Source organism: Caretta caretta, chromosome 14 (assembly GCF_965140235.1).
Source record: "Caretta caretta isolate rCarCar2 chromosome 14, rCarCar1.hap1, whole genome shotgun sequence".
Taxonomy (NCBI): Eukaryota; Metazoa; Chordata; order Testudines; family Cheloniidae; genus Caretta; species Caretta caretta.
Window position 1 is genome coordinate 39,098,148 of NC_134219.1, and position 19,581 is coordinate 39,117,728.

Genomic DNA, 19,581 nt, shown 5'->3' on the forward strand with positions numbered 1-19,581 from the left:
GGAGAGGGGATGGTTAACTTGTATTTCTTGCTGGCTAAGAATAAAGGAGAATTTAGCTTCTCAAACTCCCAGCGGCCCTTGTCTTGAATAATGGGAAAAATGATCCCAGCAGCTGTCTCTCTGAGTTGTTATTTCTCCAGCCTTCACCACTGCAGACTGCAGACCAGAGCTGCCAACTCCTTGGGTTTTCAGACCCTTCTGTGGGGAAAATCCATCATCCACAGGGGAAACCCCCTCTGGCTGTCCTGATCCATTCACTTTTCTCCTGTGGAAGGAGGGTCAATGAGCCTGGGGAAGGATCTTTTTCTTTTAACCTGAATTGAACCGTTGTGGAGAGGAGCAATAATCTGTGCTGTGAAGGACTTTGAGATCTATGGATGCAAAGCGCTCTCTAAGAGCGAGGTATGGTTTTGATTTATTTTCCCCCAAGCCATGTCAGGCCCTTCATTCAGATCAATGGCCTTTGTGTGTTCGGAGGTGATGCAATAACTTCCAATTGCTGCATCTGATCAAATCATGCATTTCAGGCGATGTTGGAGGCAGCCAGCAGGAGATAGCTGGTGATATTTTGGTGAACATCGGAAAACTGCAAGCAGAAATGGGGCCCTTCTGGTATCTGGGCACTAGACCCCTCTGCTTCAACCAGGTCTGTAATTGTCCATATAGCAAGACCTGGGTTGTGGCAGCCACTGAGGGCTGGACGGACAAAGGGATTTCCGTGATGCGATGCCTAACTTTTAGGCACCTAGAAAATCAGTGGAACAACATTAGGATCCAGAAAGCCTGAGTTGATCACATAAGAACAGCCAGACTGGGTCAGACCAAAGGTTCATCTTGCCCAGTATCCTGTCTTCTGACAGTGGCCAAGGCCAGGTGCCTCAGACGGAATGAACAGAACAGGCAATCATCAAGTGATCCAACCCTTGTCGCCCATTCCCAGCTTCTGGCAAAACCGAGTCTAGGGACACCATCCCTGCCCAGCCTGGCTAATAGCCATTGATGGACCTATCGTCCAGCAACTTACCTAGTTCTTTCTTGAACCCTGTTATAGCTTTGGCCTTCACAACATCCTCTGGCAAGGAGTTCCACGGGTTGACTGTGCATTGTGTAAAGAGCAAGCCTGCTTATACGATGCATGAAGAGAGACAAGCACCTAGGAATGGGATCCAAAAAGCCAGCACTTTAGGCCAGGAGCCACCTAAGCTAGCCAACAGGAGATGCTGAGGAGAGGGATGTGTCTAATCACCACCTCTCTCATGGAGATACCAGCCCAGATTGAGGTTGTGAATTATGAATGCACAGCTGGGAACCCCTCTCCTGGAGTCAGATACCTAAACTCTATTCTTGTGAATAGCTATGCACAAAACAGCTGGAGGAGGGAAGTGAGTCCTTCCTAAAACTTCTCACCCTGGAGTTAGAGCAGTCACCCTGATGGGGGAGATGCAGGGTCTGTTTTCTTCTCTGCCTGATGGGAAGAAAGCTGTGAGAGATCCCTGTTGAAATCCCATGAGGACAATGCTCTAACCACTGGGCCATGGGATAGTCTGATGTGGGGCTCCCTCAATCTCTCCTGTTGAACCTGGTCGACTTTGGATTAGTCATTAAACAGTCATTGGAAAGGGAATTGGACCCACCCAGGCAGGTGCCCTAAACACTAGCGTGCAGGGTCATTCTCATGCTCTCTGGCCAAGTGAAAGTCCCCTACTCGGCTGGGCACAGAGGGGGCTTTAAGGAAGGTCTCCCCACAGCACAAACCCCGCTGGGGGAGCAGCAGCTGCTCAGTTCAGGCTTCCAGATCACGGCTGGGGGGAGATCGCAGCTTCTGACGGAGGAAGAGAAACAGAAGCAGCTCGAACACAGCTTCCTCTCTCTGATGGGAGGGATATATGGAACAGAAATGCCTTGAAGGATTAATAACAGGATTCCTTCTGGCCCTCGGAAATTAGAATAGCAATCCTACCTCTGTTTATCCCAAAATAGGATCCACCTATGAAGACAGAAAGAAAATGGTTCACATTATGTGACACTGAGTTTTGTCTACACTGCAATTAGGATTCCGTGAGGTGTGTGGGTCCCGGAGCTCGGATCTGAGCCGGAAGCCTACACTGGAGTGAAACAGCCTCAGTCAGCGGGCATGGGCCAGCAGTGGGTTTTAAATGCAGTGTAGACATACCCTTTGTCTAAGGACCCACAGATCAGCCAAGGTTGGGCCTTTGCCGCCCCACGAATAGAAATTCAAATGGCTAGAAGAGAGTATTATTAATCACTTTGGCAAGAATCTCTCAGGATTTGCATATAGATAAAACCTCTTTCTCCCTCCCAACCTAGCTAAATAGAACCAAGTGACCAAGTCAGGATGCCCCCCTGCTTTCTTACCCAAAGTGTCCCATTGCATGCTGGGAGTGGATCAAGAGGCGAGTGGGGAAATCTGTACATTAAGCAAACTAGAAAGGTAGCTGTAAGATTGAAGGTCAAATGGGGCAAATTACCTGTTACCCCCAAGAAATCCCAGCCCCATGTTTTCACCCCAAATTATAAACTACACATTGTTTTCCTGGTAAATCAAGTATACTAGGGATAAACTGCCTCATTTCACCCAGATTGGAATCTTCACATTTGTCTGCCATGTGAGTCAAATCTACCGCCTTCTATATGTGAATAATGTCTCTTGCTCTGAGTCCTAAATCAGGGGAAATCCTTATGTATAATCAATATATATGTATATGGATGTATATCTCCTCCAAATTTAGAAGCTCGTAAGGGTTTTGTGGGTTTTCATTGTAAATAATTGTTGCACTCGTAGAAGTAATAGGAATCATCTGGCATAAGGAAGGAGGAATGTTAAAAGATATAAACCAGGGTATAATTTTTAAATATTAAGAGAAATTGCTTAGGGGGGGGGTGTTTCAATTAGTAGTAGGGGCTAATAATTAAATACAGTCCTTAAAATGAATCAAATTTAAAAATCTTCCAAAAAGAAGAGGATTAAAGAAATGTGTTATACATCAGCTCCATCTACTTGGTACCAGTGGAAGGAGCAGAGAAACTAAACTGAAATCTGCCCGCTCCCTTGGCATGTGCCAATAGGAATAAGAGGGTGGCCTCCTCCAATGAGCCCTGAAACTAGGGCATATAAAATGAGATCACCATGTGCTAAAGAGAGTTGACTGAACCCAGCACAAGGTGCTGCAGAATCCTTTAAGTGCAGTGGATGCCTGGACCAGCCAGGTAGAAAGAATTCTCCCCCATCCCACGGTTAACAGGGTGAGAAGAAGTGGTGAGAATTCATTTCAAGGGTTGTATTTCCCCTTTTATATAAATAATGGTAGATTATCTTGCTGAGTCTGCACTCTCTAGTGAGACTTCAAGTAACCGTCTTTTAGAATTTTAACTCCTTTATAAGCCCAAGCAAATTGGCCTAAGAGAGAGTGAAAAAATTGCTTTTAAGCAATTGCTTTTAACAGTCTAAACTTGTCTCTTTTGGACCAATGCAGTCAAACTGTACTAACCATGCTCCTCAAAGTGCCTTTAAGACAAGTGCACCTTTGGAAGTGTGATAAATGTGTTAGGTACTAAAGAACTGAAAACTGATGGTAATAAGTAACTGGAATAAGAATTCCCTAACAACCCCTACCTTTCCCCCACTATCCCCCCAAAAGATGATGTATCAGAAGCCTAATCTACCTGGAGTCAGTTTGTAATGTTCTCATGGAAGACCAAATGTCTTCATAATTGGATCCTGTGCCTCTGTGGGTGCATGTTGGTTTTTCAACGAATGGGGTGTTGGTTAGCTCAGTTAGGCAGCCAACGAATGAGGGAGAATCGCAGATTTCCGGTTTTGTCAAATGACTCTTTTTGGCCACCAGTAGTTGTAGCCGTGTTGGTCCCAGGATGTTAGAGAGACAAGGCAAGTGAGGTAATCTCTTTTCTTGGCCCAACATCTGTTGGTGAGAGAGACACGCTTTCGAGCCACATAGAGTTCTCCTTCAGGTCTTGGAGTACCTTTCCCATTAGAATGAACCAATTTATTTTACTTTTTTGGTGCTTTAATTGTAAAGACGCATCTTGCTCTGAGCCACCTTACAACTTCTAGCCTAGTAGTTAGAGCCCTTGCTGGGGATGAGGGAGACCCACGTTGAAGTCCCCTCCTAGGCAAAGGGGGAGAAGGGATTTTAACAGGGGTCTCCCTCATCCCAGGTGAATGCTATGCCCTCCCACTTTTTATCTGCTTTAAGGGCGAGCAACAGGGGAGAGGGGGCGGAGAGGAGTGAGTGGGGGGCAAAGCCTTGGGGGAAGAGGCGGAGTGAGTGTGGGGCCTTGGGGGAAGAGGCAGAGCAAGGGCAAGGCCTTGGGGGGGAAAAGGTGTGGCAGGGATGGAGCTGTGGGGGAAGGGGCAGAGCAGGGGCGTGGTCATGGTTTGGGCACCAGTGGCCCTCCAACTTCTAGGGAGCTTCCAGCACTCCTGCTCTCACCGATGTAACCCGCCCGCTACACCGACTTAATAACTCCACCTCTGTGAGAGGCGTAGCGCTTAGGTCAACACAGGATCAGCATAGACACTGTGTGGCTTACATTGACTGTTGCCGCCTTTCAGAAAGCATCCCACAATGCCCCACACTGGCAGTTGGATCGGTGCAAGTGCTCCTGGTGAGGACGCGCAACGCCAACACAGGGAGCATACTGTGGACGTGTAAAACCGATTCAGTTACTGCGGCGGCTGTACATCGATGTAACGTAGGTTGCCTTAATTTTGTGGCATAGAATTGCCCTGAGTGTTTTCAGAGTAGCAGCCGTGTGAGTCTGTGTAGGAGGACTTGTGGCACCTAAGAGACTAACAAATTTATTTGAGCATAAGCTTTCGTGAGCTACAGCTGACTTCATCGGATACATTCAGTGGAAAATACAGTGGGGAGATTTATATACACAGAGAACATGAAACAATGGGTGTTACCATACACACTGTAACCAGAGTGATCACTTAAGGTGAGCTATTACCAGCAGGAGAGCGGTGGGGGAGGGGGGGGGAAACCTTTTGTAGTGATAATCAAGGTGGGCCATTTCCAGCAGTTGACAAGAATGTCTGAGGAACAGTGGGAGGTGGGGGGAGGAATAAACATGGGGAAATAGTTTTACTTTGTGTAATGACCCATCCACTCCCAGTCTCTATTCAAGCCTAAGTTAATTGTATCCAGTTTGCAAATTAATTCCAATTCAGCAGTCTCTCGGTGGAGTCTGTTTTTGAAGGTTTTTGCTGAAGAATTGCCACTTTTAGGTCTGTAATCGAGTGACCAGAGAGATTGAAGTGTTCTCCAACTGGTTTTTGAATGTTATAATTCTTGACGTCTGATTTGTGTCCATTTATTCTTTTACGTAGAGACTGTCCAGTTTGACCAATGTATATGGCAGAGGGACATTGTCCTTTTTGAATCTAGCCCTTGGGCCTTTTCCTCACTGCTAAAGGTGATTCATAGAATCATAGAATCATAGAATATCAGGGTTGGAAGGGACCCCAGAAGGTCATCTAGTCCAACCCCCTGCTCGAAGCAGGACCAATTCCCAGTTAAATCATCCCAGCCAGGGCTTTGTCAAGCCTGACCTTAAAAACCTCTAAGGAAGGAGATTCTACCACCTCCCTAGGTAACGCATTCCAGTGTTTCACCACCCTCTTAGTGAAAAAGTTTTTCCTAATATCCAATCTAAACCTCCCCCACTGCAACTTGATTCCTTTTGTTTTGTTTTACATTGGGGGTAACTAAGATGTGGGAGCTTTTCTGAAGTAAAAACAGCCTGGACAGGGCACTTCAGTTTGTAGCAGTGAGGAAAAGGGTTGAGAAAATGATGTCTCTGAAATGACACATGCCTGTGCCAAAGTACAGAATTTGGTGCTGACAACTTGTTTGATATGAGCAACAGAGATGGGCGGGGGGGGGGGGGGCGCGCAGTGTGTATGAGGAACAATGCTAGATATTTCACCAATAATTTGTGTTTACAAGAGATTCATAAGTATTCCAAATCCTGTTCTCAATGCTTTACATTATTTTTTGTGGGCATTAGAAGTCTGTTCACTCTAGAAACTGTACGGCCTGATCGACAGTGGAAAGAGACTAAGAAAGAAATCCCACCATCTTCTTGGGGAGCATGGATCAGCGTACGCATCTCAGTCTGCATTAGTACCCAGCCCGGGCCGGGGAAGCTAATGATCCAACTAGCGGACCAAATTCAATGACGAATCCTGCTCACGTGCCACCCATGGCCATAGGTATCAAAGGCCAGGGCAGGCTAAGCCTCCCCTAACCCAGGCCGTGGCCCCACCATGTTCCACCCTGAGGCCCCGCCTTCCTCCCCCTCTTCCCTGAAGCTGGTGGGGGCTCAGTGCCAGCCGGCAACCTGGAGCTCAGGCCCGCCAGCAGCCAGGGGCTGGAGCCATCCTGGGTGCCTCGGGTCGGCCTAGGGGTCAGGCCAGTGGCCCGGGGTGGTGCAGGGCCCAGCCAGTGGCTCAGGTGGCTGGGATAGATGGGGCGGGGCTCCTCTGACCACAGAGGGGAGGCCTCAGGGCTCTGGCCATTGTGGGGGAGATGTGGGTGGAAGGGGAGGGGCCTGTGGGTTAGCCTCCCCGAAGGGGGGGTTCACTTACCACCTGTGCACGAGGCACGTTGTGTGTATGCTAAGAAGAAGACCGCCTTCATGCCAGGTTTTACGTACAATAGCCCTGAGGTTTAACTCAACAGAATGCTTCTCCAAATTGGAAAAATACCTTTCTTTTTTGTGTGCCCAAATTTAACAGAGATTCCCGAATGGGAGCAAAATATGACAGGCCGTGGTCCCCCTCCATTACAGTTTCCTAGCCCTGCACTGACTAGAGCAGGGCTTCTCAAGTTATCTGATGTGGGGGACCGGCGATTTTTTTTTCCAATGTGCGCACAGACTGGCAGCTGATGGCTCGCGGACCGGCACCGATCTGCGGACCACCACTTTGAGTAGCACTGGATTAGAGGATGGGGAAAGGCAGAGGCAGCAAATTGCAACAGAGCAGCAAAAGAGACCAGCTAAGATGTCAGGAATTGCTCTGCACAGCAAATTGTGCCTGCAGCAGTTTGTAACGTTGCACTGGCCCAGAGAGGGGCAGTGGGGATGCCCTGGAGGTGGGGTGGATGTGAGGGGTTAGTCTAGCCCTACAAATAACTGGACCAACCTGGTGGCACAGCACTGACAATTCATGACCTGGCTTAGGGGAGCAGACCTTTGTAGCCCAGAGAACTGGCTTTAGCATTTATTTTATTCAGCAGTAACACAAGGAACCTCCAGGCCTGTATCCTATAAGTAGGGCCCTACCAAATTCACAGCCGTGAAAAACGCATCACGGACCATGAAACCTGGTCTTTTGTGTACTTTTACCCTATACTATACAGAGTTCATGGGGGAGACCAGTGTTTCTCAAACTGGGGGTCCCGGTCCAAAAGGGGGTCATGGGGAGCGGTTGCAAGGTTATTGTAGGGGGCTCCTGGTATTGCCACCCTTACTTCTGCACTGCCTTCAGAGCTGGGCGGCTGGAGAGCAGTGGCTGCTGGCTCTGAAGGCAGCACCCCACCAAAAACAGCACAGAAGTAAGGGTGGCAATGCCATGACCCCCCTTAAATAACCTTGTGACCCCCCCACAATCCAATTTCACAGGTGAAATTTCAGATTTAAATAGCTGAAATCATGAAATTTACAATTTTGTTAATCCTGTGACTGTGAAATTGACCTAAATAGACCATGAATTTGGTAGGGCCCTACCTGTAAGACACTGGCTTCAGCAGTTAGCATAAGGCTTGAAGCCTATGACCTTTGGCACAGATAAATGGCCCAATGGCCCCCCCTCAGTTTTGGGGAGCTGGGAAGAGAGAGTTTAAGGGGGAAGTTTGTCCATGACAACACCAGCCAACCACAGGAACATGAGCTAACGCCAGCTTTGGGATAGCTTAGGAAGGGAACATCCGCAGATGTCTGACCATGGCAACGGATTGACGTATGGGATAATAAGCTGAGATCATTAATATACTAACCTATAGGAGAAGGGCACCCCAACGTTAGTAGGGTGAGAAAATCGACATAAGAAAGAGGAGAGAAACCCCCACTCAATATGCATCAGACACAGTAGCGTCAGCATAACACATTATAAACGTACCCCAGCCCGCATGCGGGAGGATAGGGAGCCGTAGCCCTCGGGAGGTGCCAGGTTGATGGCTGTGGGTGACAATGAGGAAGGTGATGGTGATGATGAAGAGGATGGCTAACATTTCAGGTTGTTCTGCAAGGGACGGTGTGAGTATGTGGATGGACAGATGGACAGTCTGTGTTATCTCTGTCTGCCTTACTGTGTTGGAATGTTTGTGACTTATCTAAATGTACAATGTTAATAAACTGGTACAAAGACAGAAGGGTTCCTATAGTGTGAGTGTTGCGATCGTGCACATCGGGATTCCCAACTGATCGAACAGTAATTTTAATACTACTGGGCCTGATCTTGGGACAAGAACCTATCAAACCTCAAAGTGATAACTTCAGTATCATTAATATAGGATTCATCAATCGGGCTAAACCTTGTAGTAGCCAGGGAGCATGATATGGAGACAAGATGCCAGCACTGACCAACTGCTCCCTGGTCCAATCTTTCACCAGAGAGAATCACACATGGAGTCAGTGTCACTGGGAAATGTGTCTGATGTGGGCTGCCTCTCTAGGACCAAGACCCTATCACGCCTGGGTACTCCTTGTTGGGGACTCTCTGAAACAATCCACAATCTTCATAAAAATCCCCCTTCTCTCTCCTCCCCAGGATCGTGGCCTTTCTGGCCTCCTATTGATCCTGTGGCTTCTAGGCAGGATGCCTGCATAGGGCTGGGAGAAGCTGCCCGTGCCCAGCGGAGGTGGGGTCCCCAGGGGGCAGGGTCTGGGGCAGGGGCCTGCCGATCGGTGAGTTGATCGCTAGGACCCAGGAGCGGCTGGGGGGCGGCTCTGGGGGGAGGATCGCGGGGCTCAGGCCCGGCCGCAGGAAGTGACTCGCAGCCGCTGCGGGGACTCTGGCTCCCGGCGAGATCCCCGCGCCCCGGCGGCTGGTGCTGGGAGCCCGGAGCCCGGGCTGCAGCCGGGAGAGGGGAACCTCCAGCCGGGCCCTGCCCGCTGCTCCCCGGGAGCCTCTCCCAGGGCAGAGCCCCCAGCCCGGCCAGGGCCCCTTCCCGGCCCGGCCCCTGCCCCGGGGGGCCCCGCTCGGAGGGAAGGTAAGAGAGACCCGCCCCCCCCCGGCACCCCCGGGCTGCAGGGGGCGGGTTTGGCCCCGGGCTGCTCCCCGCGGAGCCGGCTGCGATTCCCTGCCCCGGGCCCGGGAAAGCTGCCGCCAGCTCCCGGTGTGTCCCGGGGGCACAGAACGGGGGTAGGAGACGGGAGGGGGCAGGAGGGGTGTCACTGGGGGAGAGCTTGGGAGGGGGCATAGAGCGGCTACATGAGCCAGCTTACAGCGGTGCAGCTGCGTCGGTACAGCTGTAAGCTCACTCTTGTACAGGCTTGGCCAGAGTCAGGGGTTCTCATTCTGAGCAAAGAGTGTGATGAACCTGAAATCCCAGGGAAATGCCATGGTGGGGCTTTGAACCTGTGGAAGGCCTGCTCCTGCCCGAGCTCCTATGGCAGAGCGGGGGTGGTCTCTGAGAAGCTATTACCCTGCATCTAGTTTCTTTTATTGTGTTGAATATGTTTGGGGTTTTTCCTGTAGTGCTTTTACCATCAGAATGAAATAAACCTAGGAAGAGCTGTGTGGAAAATTGTCCCTGGGGGAATTAGTCGGTACCATGTCAGAGCCGAGGAGTAAAGCAGGCCTCCTTACGCACTCAGGGAACAGCCTAGAAATACCCCGGTCAGAAGGGAGAGAGACCTGGGACTCCATTCACAAGAGTCGATAGCTGGGGCGCTGCCCAGTGGGTGCCCTTGATGGATCACTGAGTGTAAATACAGGAGCGGTTGCCCTGAACTGTGACGGCTCTGTTGCTGGGAGGATTTAGAAGTGTTGGTGGGTTTAGCTTGCAAGGAGAGGCCAGGTCTGTGTTGTAAGGCCTGGGCTACAGTTAACAATCAGATCCAGCTACTGCATAACTCAGGGCTAGGAAGAGTTTTAAGCCCTGAGCCAGCTAGTTTGATCTGAGCATAAGAATGGCCCTACTGGGTCAGACCAAAGGTCCATCTAGCCCTGTCAAGGTTCCTCCCCCACTCTGAACTCTAGGGTACAGATGTGGGGACCTGCATGAAAAACCTCCTAAGCTTATCTTTACCAGCTTAGGTCAAAACTTCCCCAAGGTACAAAATATCCCACCCTTTGTCCTTGCCGCTACCACCACCAAACTAATACTGGTTACTGGGGAAGAGCTGTTTGGACACGTCTTTCCCCCCAAAATACTTCCCAAAACATTGCACCCCACTTCCTGGACAAGGTTTGGTAAAAAGCCTCACCAATTTGCCTAGGTGACTACAGACCCAAACCCTTGGATCTTAAGAACAATGAACAATCCTCCCAACACTTGCACCCCCCCTTTCCTGGGAAATGTTGGATAAAAAGCCTCACCAATTTGCATAAGTGACCACCGACCCAAACCCTTGGATCTGAGAACAATGAAAAAGCATTCAGTTTTCTTACAAGAAGACTTTTAATAAAAATAGAAGTAAATAGAAATAAAGAAATCCCCCCTGTAAAATCAGGATGGTAGATATCTTACAGGGTAATTAGATTCAAAAACATAGAGAACCCCTCTAGGCAAAAACCTTACGTTACAAAAAAGATACACAGACAGAAATAGTTATTCTATTCAGCACAATTCTTTTCTCAGCCATTTAAAGAAATCATAATCTAACACATACTTAGCTAGATTACTTACTAAAAGTTCTAAGACTCCATTCCTGGTCTATCCCCGGCAGAAACCAGTATATAGATAAAAAGAAAAGGAGTACTTGTGGCACCTTAGAGACTAACCAATTTATTTGAGCATGAGCCACGGTATGCATCTGATGAAGTGAGCTGTAGCTCACGAAAGCTCATGCTCAAATAAATTGGTTAGTCTCTAAGGTGCCACAAGTACTCCTTTTCTTTTTGTGAATACAGACTAACACGGCTGTTACTCTGAAACCAGTATATAGACAGACACACAGACCCTTTGTTTCTCTCCCTCCTCCCAGCTTTTGAAAGTATCTTGTCTCCTCATTGGTCATTTTGGTCAGGTGCCAGCGAGGTTACCTTTAGCTTCTTAACCCTTTACAGGTGAGAGGAGCTTTCCCCTGGCCAGGAGGGATTTCAAAGGGGTTTACCCTTCCCTTTATATTTATGACAAGTCCAGTGTCCTGTCTCCCAACAGTGGCCAATGCCAGGTGCCCCAGAGGGAATGAACAGGACAGGTAATCATCCAGTTATCCAGCCCCTGTTGCTCATTCCCAGCTTCTGGCAAACAGAGGCTAGGGACACCATCCCTACCAGCCTGGCTAATAGCCACTGATGGACCTGTCCTCCATGAACTTATCTAGTTCTTTTTTGAACCCTGTTATGGTCTTGGCCTCCATAACATCCTCTGGCAAAGAGTTCCACAGGGTGACTGTGCGTTGTGTGAAGAAATACTTCCTTTTATTTGTTTTAAACCTGACCTACATTATGGATGCAGCTTAATAGATGGGTTAATTCTTCCATTGAACGAGCTACAGTCAATTGGAGAGGTGGTTTATCCACACAGATGCACAAACCCCTTTCATTGCTGAAGGCACTCTCCACATTACAGAGCTGTAGCAGTCTGCCTGTAGCGCGGACATAACCTGAGTATATTCCCACCGTGGCAAAGTCTAGAGTGTCTGTCTGCAGGGAGAGAGGCTGGGGGGAACCGGGATGCAAAATGAACTCAAGTCCAGACTGAGCAGCTGGTGCTCCCCCAGTGGGATCTGTTCTGGGGAGAGACCTTCATTAATCCCCTTCTGTGCCCAGCCCAGATGGGGACTTTCTCCGGTGGCTGGAACCAGCCCCGGTGGGAGCCCCGAGCTCTGCCCTCACCAAATCCTGAGCTGGAGCCTCCTGGGAGAGAGCCAGGGGGAATCAGGGTGTGAAATAGACTCAGGCCCCTTCTGAAACCTCCCCATTGCCCCTCTCATCGCGACAGGCTGAAGAATCACGTCCACGTTTCACTCCAGATCGTCCCGTCTTCCAGGGGACAGAGAAGAGAAATGGCTGTTGGATTGTCATACTCTGGCCCTCGCAGAGCTTTCTCTTTATTGACTTTCTCCCTCCCCCCCACCCCCACCCCCAATGAACAGTGGGATTGTGGCTGGGGCAGCAGGTGCTGAGCGGGGGACTCTTGTTCCAGATGCCGGTGACCTTCGAGGAGGTGGCTGTATATTTCACCCAGGGGCAGGGGGCTCTGCTGGACCCCGCTCAGAGAGCCCTCTACAGGGACGTCATGCAGGAGAACTACGAGATGGTGACCTCACTGGGTAAGGGATTCCTGTGCCCTTAATTATTACAAGCTGGGAGGTCTGTGTGTATGAAACTGGTCAGTTCTTCCCGGCTCAGTTAGATTAGAGGCAAATAGATCCCAGAGTCCATAGATCTAGTGTGAGAGAGACTTTCATCTCCATGCCACCTCCAATGGGATCTGGGAATCATAAACCTAATGGACACGCTAATTCATCCCCATCCATCCAGCTTTTAAAGGGGAAGAAGCCCCGTATTGTCTTGTGTGTATTATTTCTCACTTGTTTGTGCAGTTGGTGTGGCCCTGTTCATCCCATGATAGACAGACACAAGGTGGGGAAGGCAGTACCTTTGATTGGACCAAATTTGGTTGGTGAAAGAGAGAAGATTTTGAAGCTTGTTTTTTTATTGTTTTGGATCATTTAATGATCACCTGTTCTGTTCATTCCCTCTGAAGCAGCTGGCATTGGCCACTGTTGGAAGACAGGATACTGGGCTAGATGGACCATTGGTCTGACCCAGTATGGCCGTTCTTATGTTCACCCACAGGAGTTGGCCCAAGAAAAGATATTACGTCACCCACCTTGTGTCTCTTATTTTACACTCTCCATCCTTGTGATCCTCCATTCCTACAGCCCTGTGGAGGGCTCTGGAACTTATGGAGGTTTAGAACTAGGTAGGGGTTTAACACCAGAGCTGTGTCTGAATCAGCAAGTCCCCCAGAGTGCACAGACCCTGGAAACCCCCAGCGATGCTGTGACAGCTCCTTCCCCGACAGACATCTGCCTCTCCCTGGGGGCTCAGAGGCCATGTCCCAATTTGTTAAGATTCCACATCTGCGTAATTACATGGACCATGTTCCCGTCCTTTTGGATTCCACAATCTCCCAGCTCAGCATGGGGCAGGTTAAACTCAGGGAATGTTCCTTGTGACAAATACTCTCTCAATACTCCATGCACCTTCATCTTCCTGATTTCCCTCCGCCTCCCCCACCCCGAGCAGGATTTCCCATTCCCAAACCTGACCTGATCGCCCGGCTTGAACAAGGGGAAGAGCCGTGGGTCCCGGATCTCCAGGCTCCGGAGGAATCGGAGGTCCCAAGAGGAATTTGTGAAACTGACACACAAACCATCTGGCGAGTGAATGAAAAAGCTGAGACTCCCAAAGGTGGGCTGCTACCGATCTCCTCGAGGTGTGTCTCACCCCACCCAGTCAGGCTGTAGCCAGCTGGTATGGTATTATCATGGCAGATATCACCATGGCTTCCCACCCATCCTTTAGCAGTATGAAGTTTCCTCCTCAACTTTTCTTCCCTAAGAGGGTTTGGATAGGAGATGGAGGCAGAATCCAATTTCTCCGTCTCCCCAACAGTTACTGTGTAGTGTTTTCCCCACTTTGCTGCTCCCTGTTCTGTCCTTTCTCCCTGGCACAGGGAATGACTCCTGCCCGGACTCTCTCTCTCTCCCAACAGGTGATGAGATGATGATGAGTGAGAACAAGAAGAAGAATCCACAACAGGAAGATCCCGAGCAAGTGGAACTGCAGGGGAACTTTCTGAGAGGAGCGGAAGGGAATTTTTCCCAATCCTTGGAACAGGGAAAAGCTTGGAGAAGTCGGCAGAGGTCAGAGGGGCAGCGGGGAAACCACCCAATGAAGAAAGAGGATAAATCCATTGAATGTGGGGTAGGATGCAAAAATCCCAAGGAAACCACAGCCTCACAGACAAATCCCAAGGAAGAGACACCGTATAAATGTCTCAACTGTGGGAAAAACTTCAGTCAGAAATCGAACCTTATCACTCATCAGAGAATCCACACAGGCGAAAAAACCCATAAGTGCTTGGACTGTGGGAAAAGCTTCAACCAGAGATCATCCCTCATTATACATCAGAGAAAACACACAGGTGAGAGACCGTATAAATGCGATGAGTGTGGGAAAAGTTTTACCAAGAGCTCATCCCTAATGAAACATGGGAGAATCCACACAGGAGAGAGACCTTATAAATGCCTAGAGTGTGGGAAAAGATTCAATTTGATATCAGCCCTGACTACACATCAGAGAACCCACACTGGAGAGAAACCCCATAAATGCTTGGTCTGTGGGAAAACCTTCAGTGACAGCTCACAGCTTATTAAACATGGGAGAATCCACACGGGAGAGAGACCTTATAAATGCCTGGACTGTGGGAAAAGCTTCAGTCAGAGCTCACACCTTATTACGCATCAGAGAGTGCACACAGGAGAGAGACCCTATAAGTGTCTCAACTGTGGGAACAGTTTCGCTCAGAGATCCATCCTTCTCAGACATCAGAGAATCCACACTGGAGATAAACCTCACAAATGCCTCGACTGTGGGAAAAGTTTCTCCCACAGATCAACCCTTACTTCACATGAGAAAACTCACACAGGAGAGAAACCCCACAAGTGCTTGGACTGTGGGAAAAGCTTCATTCAGCGATCGGCCCTTACTACACACCAGAAAATCCACACAGGAGAGAAACTCTATAAATGCTTGGACTGTGGGAAAAGTTTCACTCAGCGATCAAACCTGATTTCACATGAGATGATCCACAAAGGAGAGAAACCCCATAAATGCTTGGAGTGCAGGAAAGGCTTCCGTCACAGCTCAGACCTTCTTAAACATCAGAGAATCCACACAGGAGAGAAAATCTACAAATGCCTCGACTGTGGGAAAAGTTTCACTCACAGATCAACCCTTACGAGACATCAGAAAATCCATACTGGAGATAAACCCCACAAACGCCTCGACTGTGGGGGAAAGTTTCCTGAGGGTTATATGAGACGATGCAGAAGAGAGAAGACACCCATAAAGGCTTGGACTGTGGGAAAAGCTTCAAGAACAGCTCAAAGCTTGCTAAACATTGGAGACTCCACACAAGAGATAGCTCTTAGGAATAAGAAAAGGAGGACTTGTGGCACCTTAGAGACTAACCAATTTATTTGAGCATGAGCTTTCGTGAGCTACAGCTGCAAATAAATTGGTTAGTCTCTAAGGTGCCACAAGTCCTCCTTTTCTTTTTGCGAATACAGACTAACACGGCTGTTGCTCTTAGGAATACCTTCACTTCAGGAAAAAATTCAGTCAGAGCTCACCCATTATCATATATTGAAGAGTCCTCACAAGAGGGAGACTTTGAATGTGGGGGACGCTTCATCTGGTGCTCTGGGGAGTATAAAGCATCAGCAAACCCACTCAGGGTAGAGACCTCTCAGGGTCTGTCTGCACAGCAAAGAAAAACCTGCAGCTGACCCATGACAGCCGACTCAGGCTCGTGGGGCTGGGGCTGCAGGGCTGGTTCATTCCTACGTGAACTTCGGGGCATGGGCTGGAGCCTGGGCTCTGGGACCCTCCCACCTCGCAGGTCCTAGAGAGAAGGCTCCAGAATAAGCCTGGAAATCTATATAGCAATGAAAGAACCCCGTGAGCCCAAGTCAGCTGGTACGGACCAACCACAGCAGGTGCCTAGTTGCTGTGTAGACAGACCCTGATTTGCTTCCTTTAGCATGGAAAATGCTCCAAGTGGAGTTAACACCATGCTGGACATCAGAGACTCCTCCACACATGGGGGAAATTCTCTCAGGGCCCTGACTGGGGCTGGCCATGGTGACAAACCCATTTCCTCCTTCCCACACACATCCAGGTTTGGCTCCCAAGGTTCCAGCTGCCCATCGCTGGGGTGAGGATCCAGCAGCAGCCGAGCAGCAGCTGGCCAGTGACCCTCTGGGTCTGCCTGGTCTAAGCAAACCCCAAGCAGAGGAGGAGAAGCCCCCATCAGCCCCTCCTCCCTCCTGCAGCCCTGGTTGCTGAGCTGGTGGGGGAAGGGAGAGAGAGAAACTCCAGCCAGGCAGAGGGAGCCGCTGGAGAAGTTCCCCCTTTTCCCTTCCCCTTCCAGACAGGATCCCCCTGCCATGGAGATGAGGAGAAGGACATTTGGGCCAGGCCCCACCTTCACTCTACACCTGTCCCCATCCCCCATCTTCCACCAGCCCATGGGCTGGGCTCCCCAGTTGACCTGGAACTGTTCCCTGCAGGGGGAGTGTCCCTGGGGGCTGGTAACTCCAGAGTCACCCCAACTCGCCCCCCAAACCTGAGTCTCCCCAAAACCGGCTGCCCTGTAGTGTCTGATCCTCCTGAACGTAACACTCACAGAACTTAGTAACTTTGCTGCTCTCTTAAAGAGACAGCGCAGAGCCCCACCCTGTTAGGTTAGCTGACGACTTGCACTTCACTGTGATCTGCAGCACTGAGATGGTTTGTTTTAAAACTAAAAATAAGTTTATTCCCATTGACCATAGGGTTAAGGGATGTCTGGTAAGAGTGAAAGGGCCAGGGAGGTTACAAACAAAATGTGCTTTCTAGTGACTACATTTATCTTCAGTGAGGCCATGTCTTGGTCTCAGCAGGTGTCTTGCCTACATTCAGTGACTGGGGACTTTCGACCCCCTTGGCTGGAAAGTTCCACTTTTCTCAGATGTACAGGAGCTCGGCCCAGTGGTAGTCCCATTGGCCCAGTAATGGATGCCAAGCTGGCTTTGCGTCCTGGTTATATCTAAGGTTCACATTTTATCATGGCTATTTTTAGTAAAACTCATGGACAGGTCACGGGCAATAAACAAAAAATCACGGAAACCTGTCTGTGACTTTTACTAAAAGTAATGGAGGGAGGCTTACGGGGTGACGACTGAAGCTCAAGGGGTTTTTTTTTGGGAGGGGGGGGATGATGAGAGCCCAATCCTCCCTGCTGCGGAGTGGCTGACAGCTCCAAGTGCCCCACTGCAGCTGAGAGCCCCAGGGGACCCTCCGCCTCTGAAATGGAAAATATCGTAGAGGTCTCTGAATGTCATGGAATCTGTAACTTCCATGAATTAATCTTATCCGTCCTTATTGCTTCCAAAGGTCAATGACTTCACTTCAGGAGGCAGGAAGTTTTTCTGCAGTTGCGGCTTCCATCTCCCATGAGCCCTGGTTGCTGAGCTGATGAGCCACAAGTGGGGGAAGGGAGAGAAAGAAACTCCTCCAGCTGCTCCCTCTGCCTGGCTGAAGTTCCCCCCTTCTCCCTTCCCCTCCCAGACAGGATCCCTCTGTCGTGGTGATGAGGAGAAGGACATTTGGGCCAGGCCCCACCTTCACTCTACACACCTGTCCCCAACCCCCATCTTCTACCAGCCCCTGGACTGGGCTCTTCCACTTACCTGGAGCTGTTCCCTGCAGGAGGAGTGTCCCTGGGGGCTGGTAACTCCTCCCCTCCCCAAATCCCCTAGGGCGCTGGGTTCTGGGGGATCAACCATTAAGGGACCAGGCCGATGGGTTGTGGGGAGGAAACTGGGGATGGAATGGTTGGGGCTGGTGGTAAGCAGGGAAACCTGTTTGCTGGGGTATCGAGTGTTTGGGGATGGTGGGATAAGAGGCGAGGGAGAGCACAGGGGTAGAGAGATGGTGCCTCTCCTCACTCACCCCCTCTGCCCCTTCTCCCTGCCCCCGCTGCATTCAGACAGCACCACTGAGAGGGGCTGATTCCCACTGGGCCTTTTGTGGGGGGAGAAGTGGTGGGGATTAGCTAGCACATGTCCTCTGCCCCTCCCCCACTCTTCCTAGTCAAACTGACCCTGAGCATCTTATTGATTCTGAGCCCCCATTAGCAAAGTGATTGTCTGAGTCACTGAGTTCTCCTGCGGGGATCCCTTGTCCCCTTCCGAGATGGTCTCACTTTGCTCCGGGTGGTGTGTGGAAGGCAGGGGCCCGGCTCCTTGGGGCTAGCATTCCCTGTGACAGACTGAACTTTGGGGTGAGCATCTGTTTGATCAGATAGAAAAGAGAACTTCTAATGAGGGTAGGCCCTAGTTCAACCTTTCTGATTTTGGTTTTGCACGTGACCATGTGACTCCATCATTCCTCTTGTTTCTGTTTAGGTCTCTTGTGTCTCTTCCAATAAATTTCCTTTTGTTTTGCGGTCAGCAAATTCCAGTGCTGTGTGTGATACCAGTGCAGTGGTCTCCAGTCAAACTGGTCTAGTGATGTGATGCTGTGGGGTTCAACCCAGACCCGTGTCTCCGCCTGCCCTGTAATCCTGGGTGTGTCTCTCTGTTGTGCAGCCGTGGTTCAGAGCCTTCACACCAGCAGCCCGCGCACAGCACCAGCACCTCTCACTGGCTTCCACCAGCTTTGGTTCCTCTTTTCAGAGTCACCCCAACTCAGCCCCCAAACCTGAGTCTCCCCAAAGCCATCTGCCCCGTAGTGTCAGATCCCCCTGAGCATAGCACTCACAGTAACTTTGCAGCTCTCTTAAAAAGACAGCGCACAGCCCCACCTTGAAGTTGGTTAGCTGAGGACTCACATGGCACTGAGATGGTTTGGGTTTGTGTGTGTGTGGGGGGGGGGGGTTTGAGAAAACCTGGATTTGTGCTGGAAATGGCCCAACTTGATTATCATACACATTGTAAGGAGAAAGAAAAGGAGTACTTGTGGCACCTTAGAGACAAACCAATTTATTTGAGCATAAGCTTTTGTGAGCTACAGCTCACTTCATCAGATGCATACCGTGGAAACTGCAGCAGACTTTATATACACACAGAGAATATGAAACAATACCTCCTCCCACCCCACTGTCCTGCTGGTAATAGCTTATCTAAAGTGATCATCAGGTTGGGCCATTTCCAGCACAAATCCAGGTTTTCTCACCCTCCACCCCCCCACACAAATTCACTCTCCTGCTGGTAATAGCCCATCCAAAGTGACAACTCTCTACACAATGTGCATGATAATCAAGTTGGGCCATTTCCTGCACAAATCCAGGTTCTCTCACCCCCTCACCCCCCTCCCAAAAACCACACACACAAACTCACTATCCTGCTGGTAATAGCTCATCCAAAGTGACCACTCTCCCTACAATGTGCATGATAATCAAGGTGGGCCATTTCCAGCACAAATCCAGGTTTTCTCACACACACACCCCACCCCCATACACACACAAACTCACTCTCCTGCTGGTAATAGCTCATCCAAACTGACCACTCTCCAAGTTTAAATCCAAGTTAAACCAGAACATCTGGGGGGGGGGGTAGGAAAAAACAAGGGGAAATAGGCTACCT

The 19,581-nt window shown here is 49.9% G+C and overlaps 1 protein-coding gene across 3 annotated transcripts in view; it reads left to right on the plus strand.

The window, feature by feature from the left end:
- LOC125621556 (uncharacterized) overlaps positions 1–18,452 on the plus strand; it is a 42,391-nt gene extending 23,939 nt beyond the window's left edge. Inside the window, exons 6-7 of one of the 3 annotated variants that reach the window (XM_075119823.1) lie at positions 6,620–6,624; positions 14,211–18,452. In XM_075119823.1, the coding sequence (XP_074975924.1) occupies positions 6,620–6,624; positions 14,211–15,436 (1,231 nt within the window). In that variant the 3' untranslated portion in view covers positions 15,437–18,452. Of the gene's footprint in view, positions 1–6,619; positions 6,625–12,362; positions 12,493–13,489; positions 13,665–13,943 lie in introns of those variants that run through there. The other 2 variants (XM_048818517.2, XM_048818518.2) reach the window with 2 other exon arrangements.
- Positions 18,453–19,581: the final 1,129 nt, after the last annotated feature.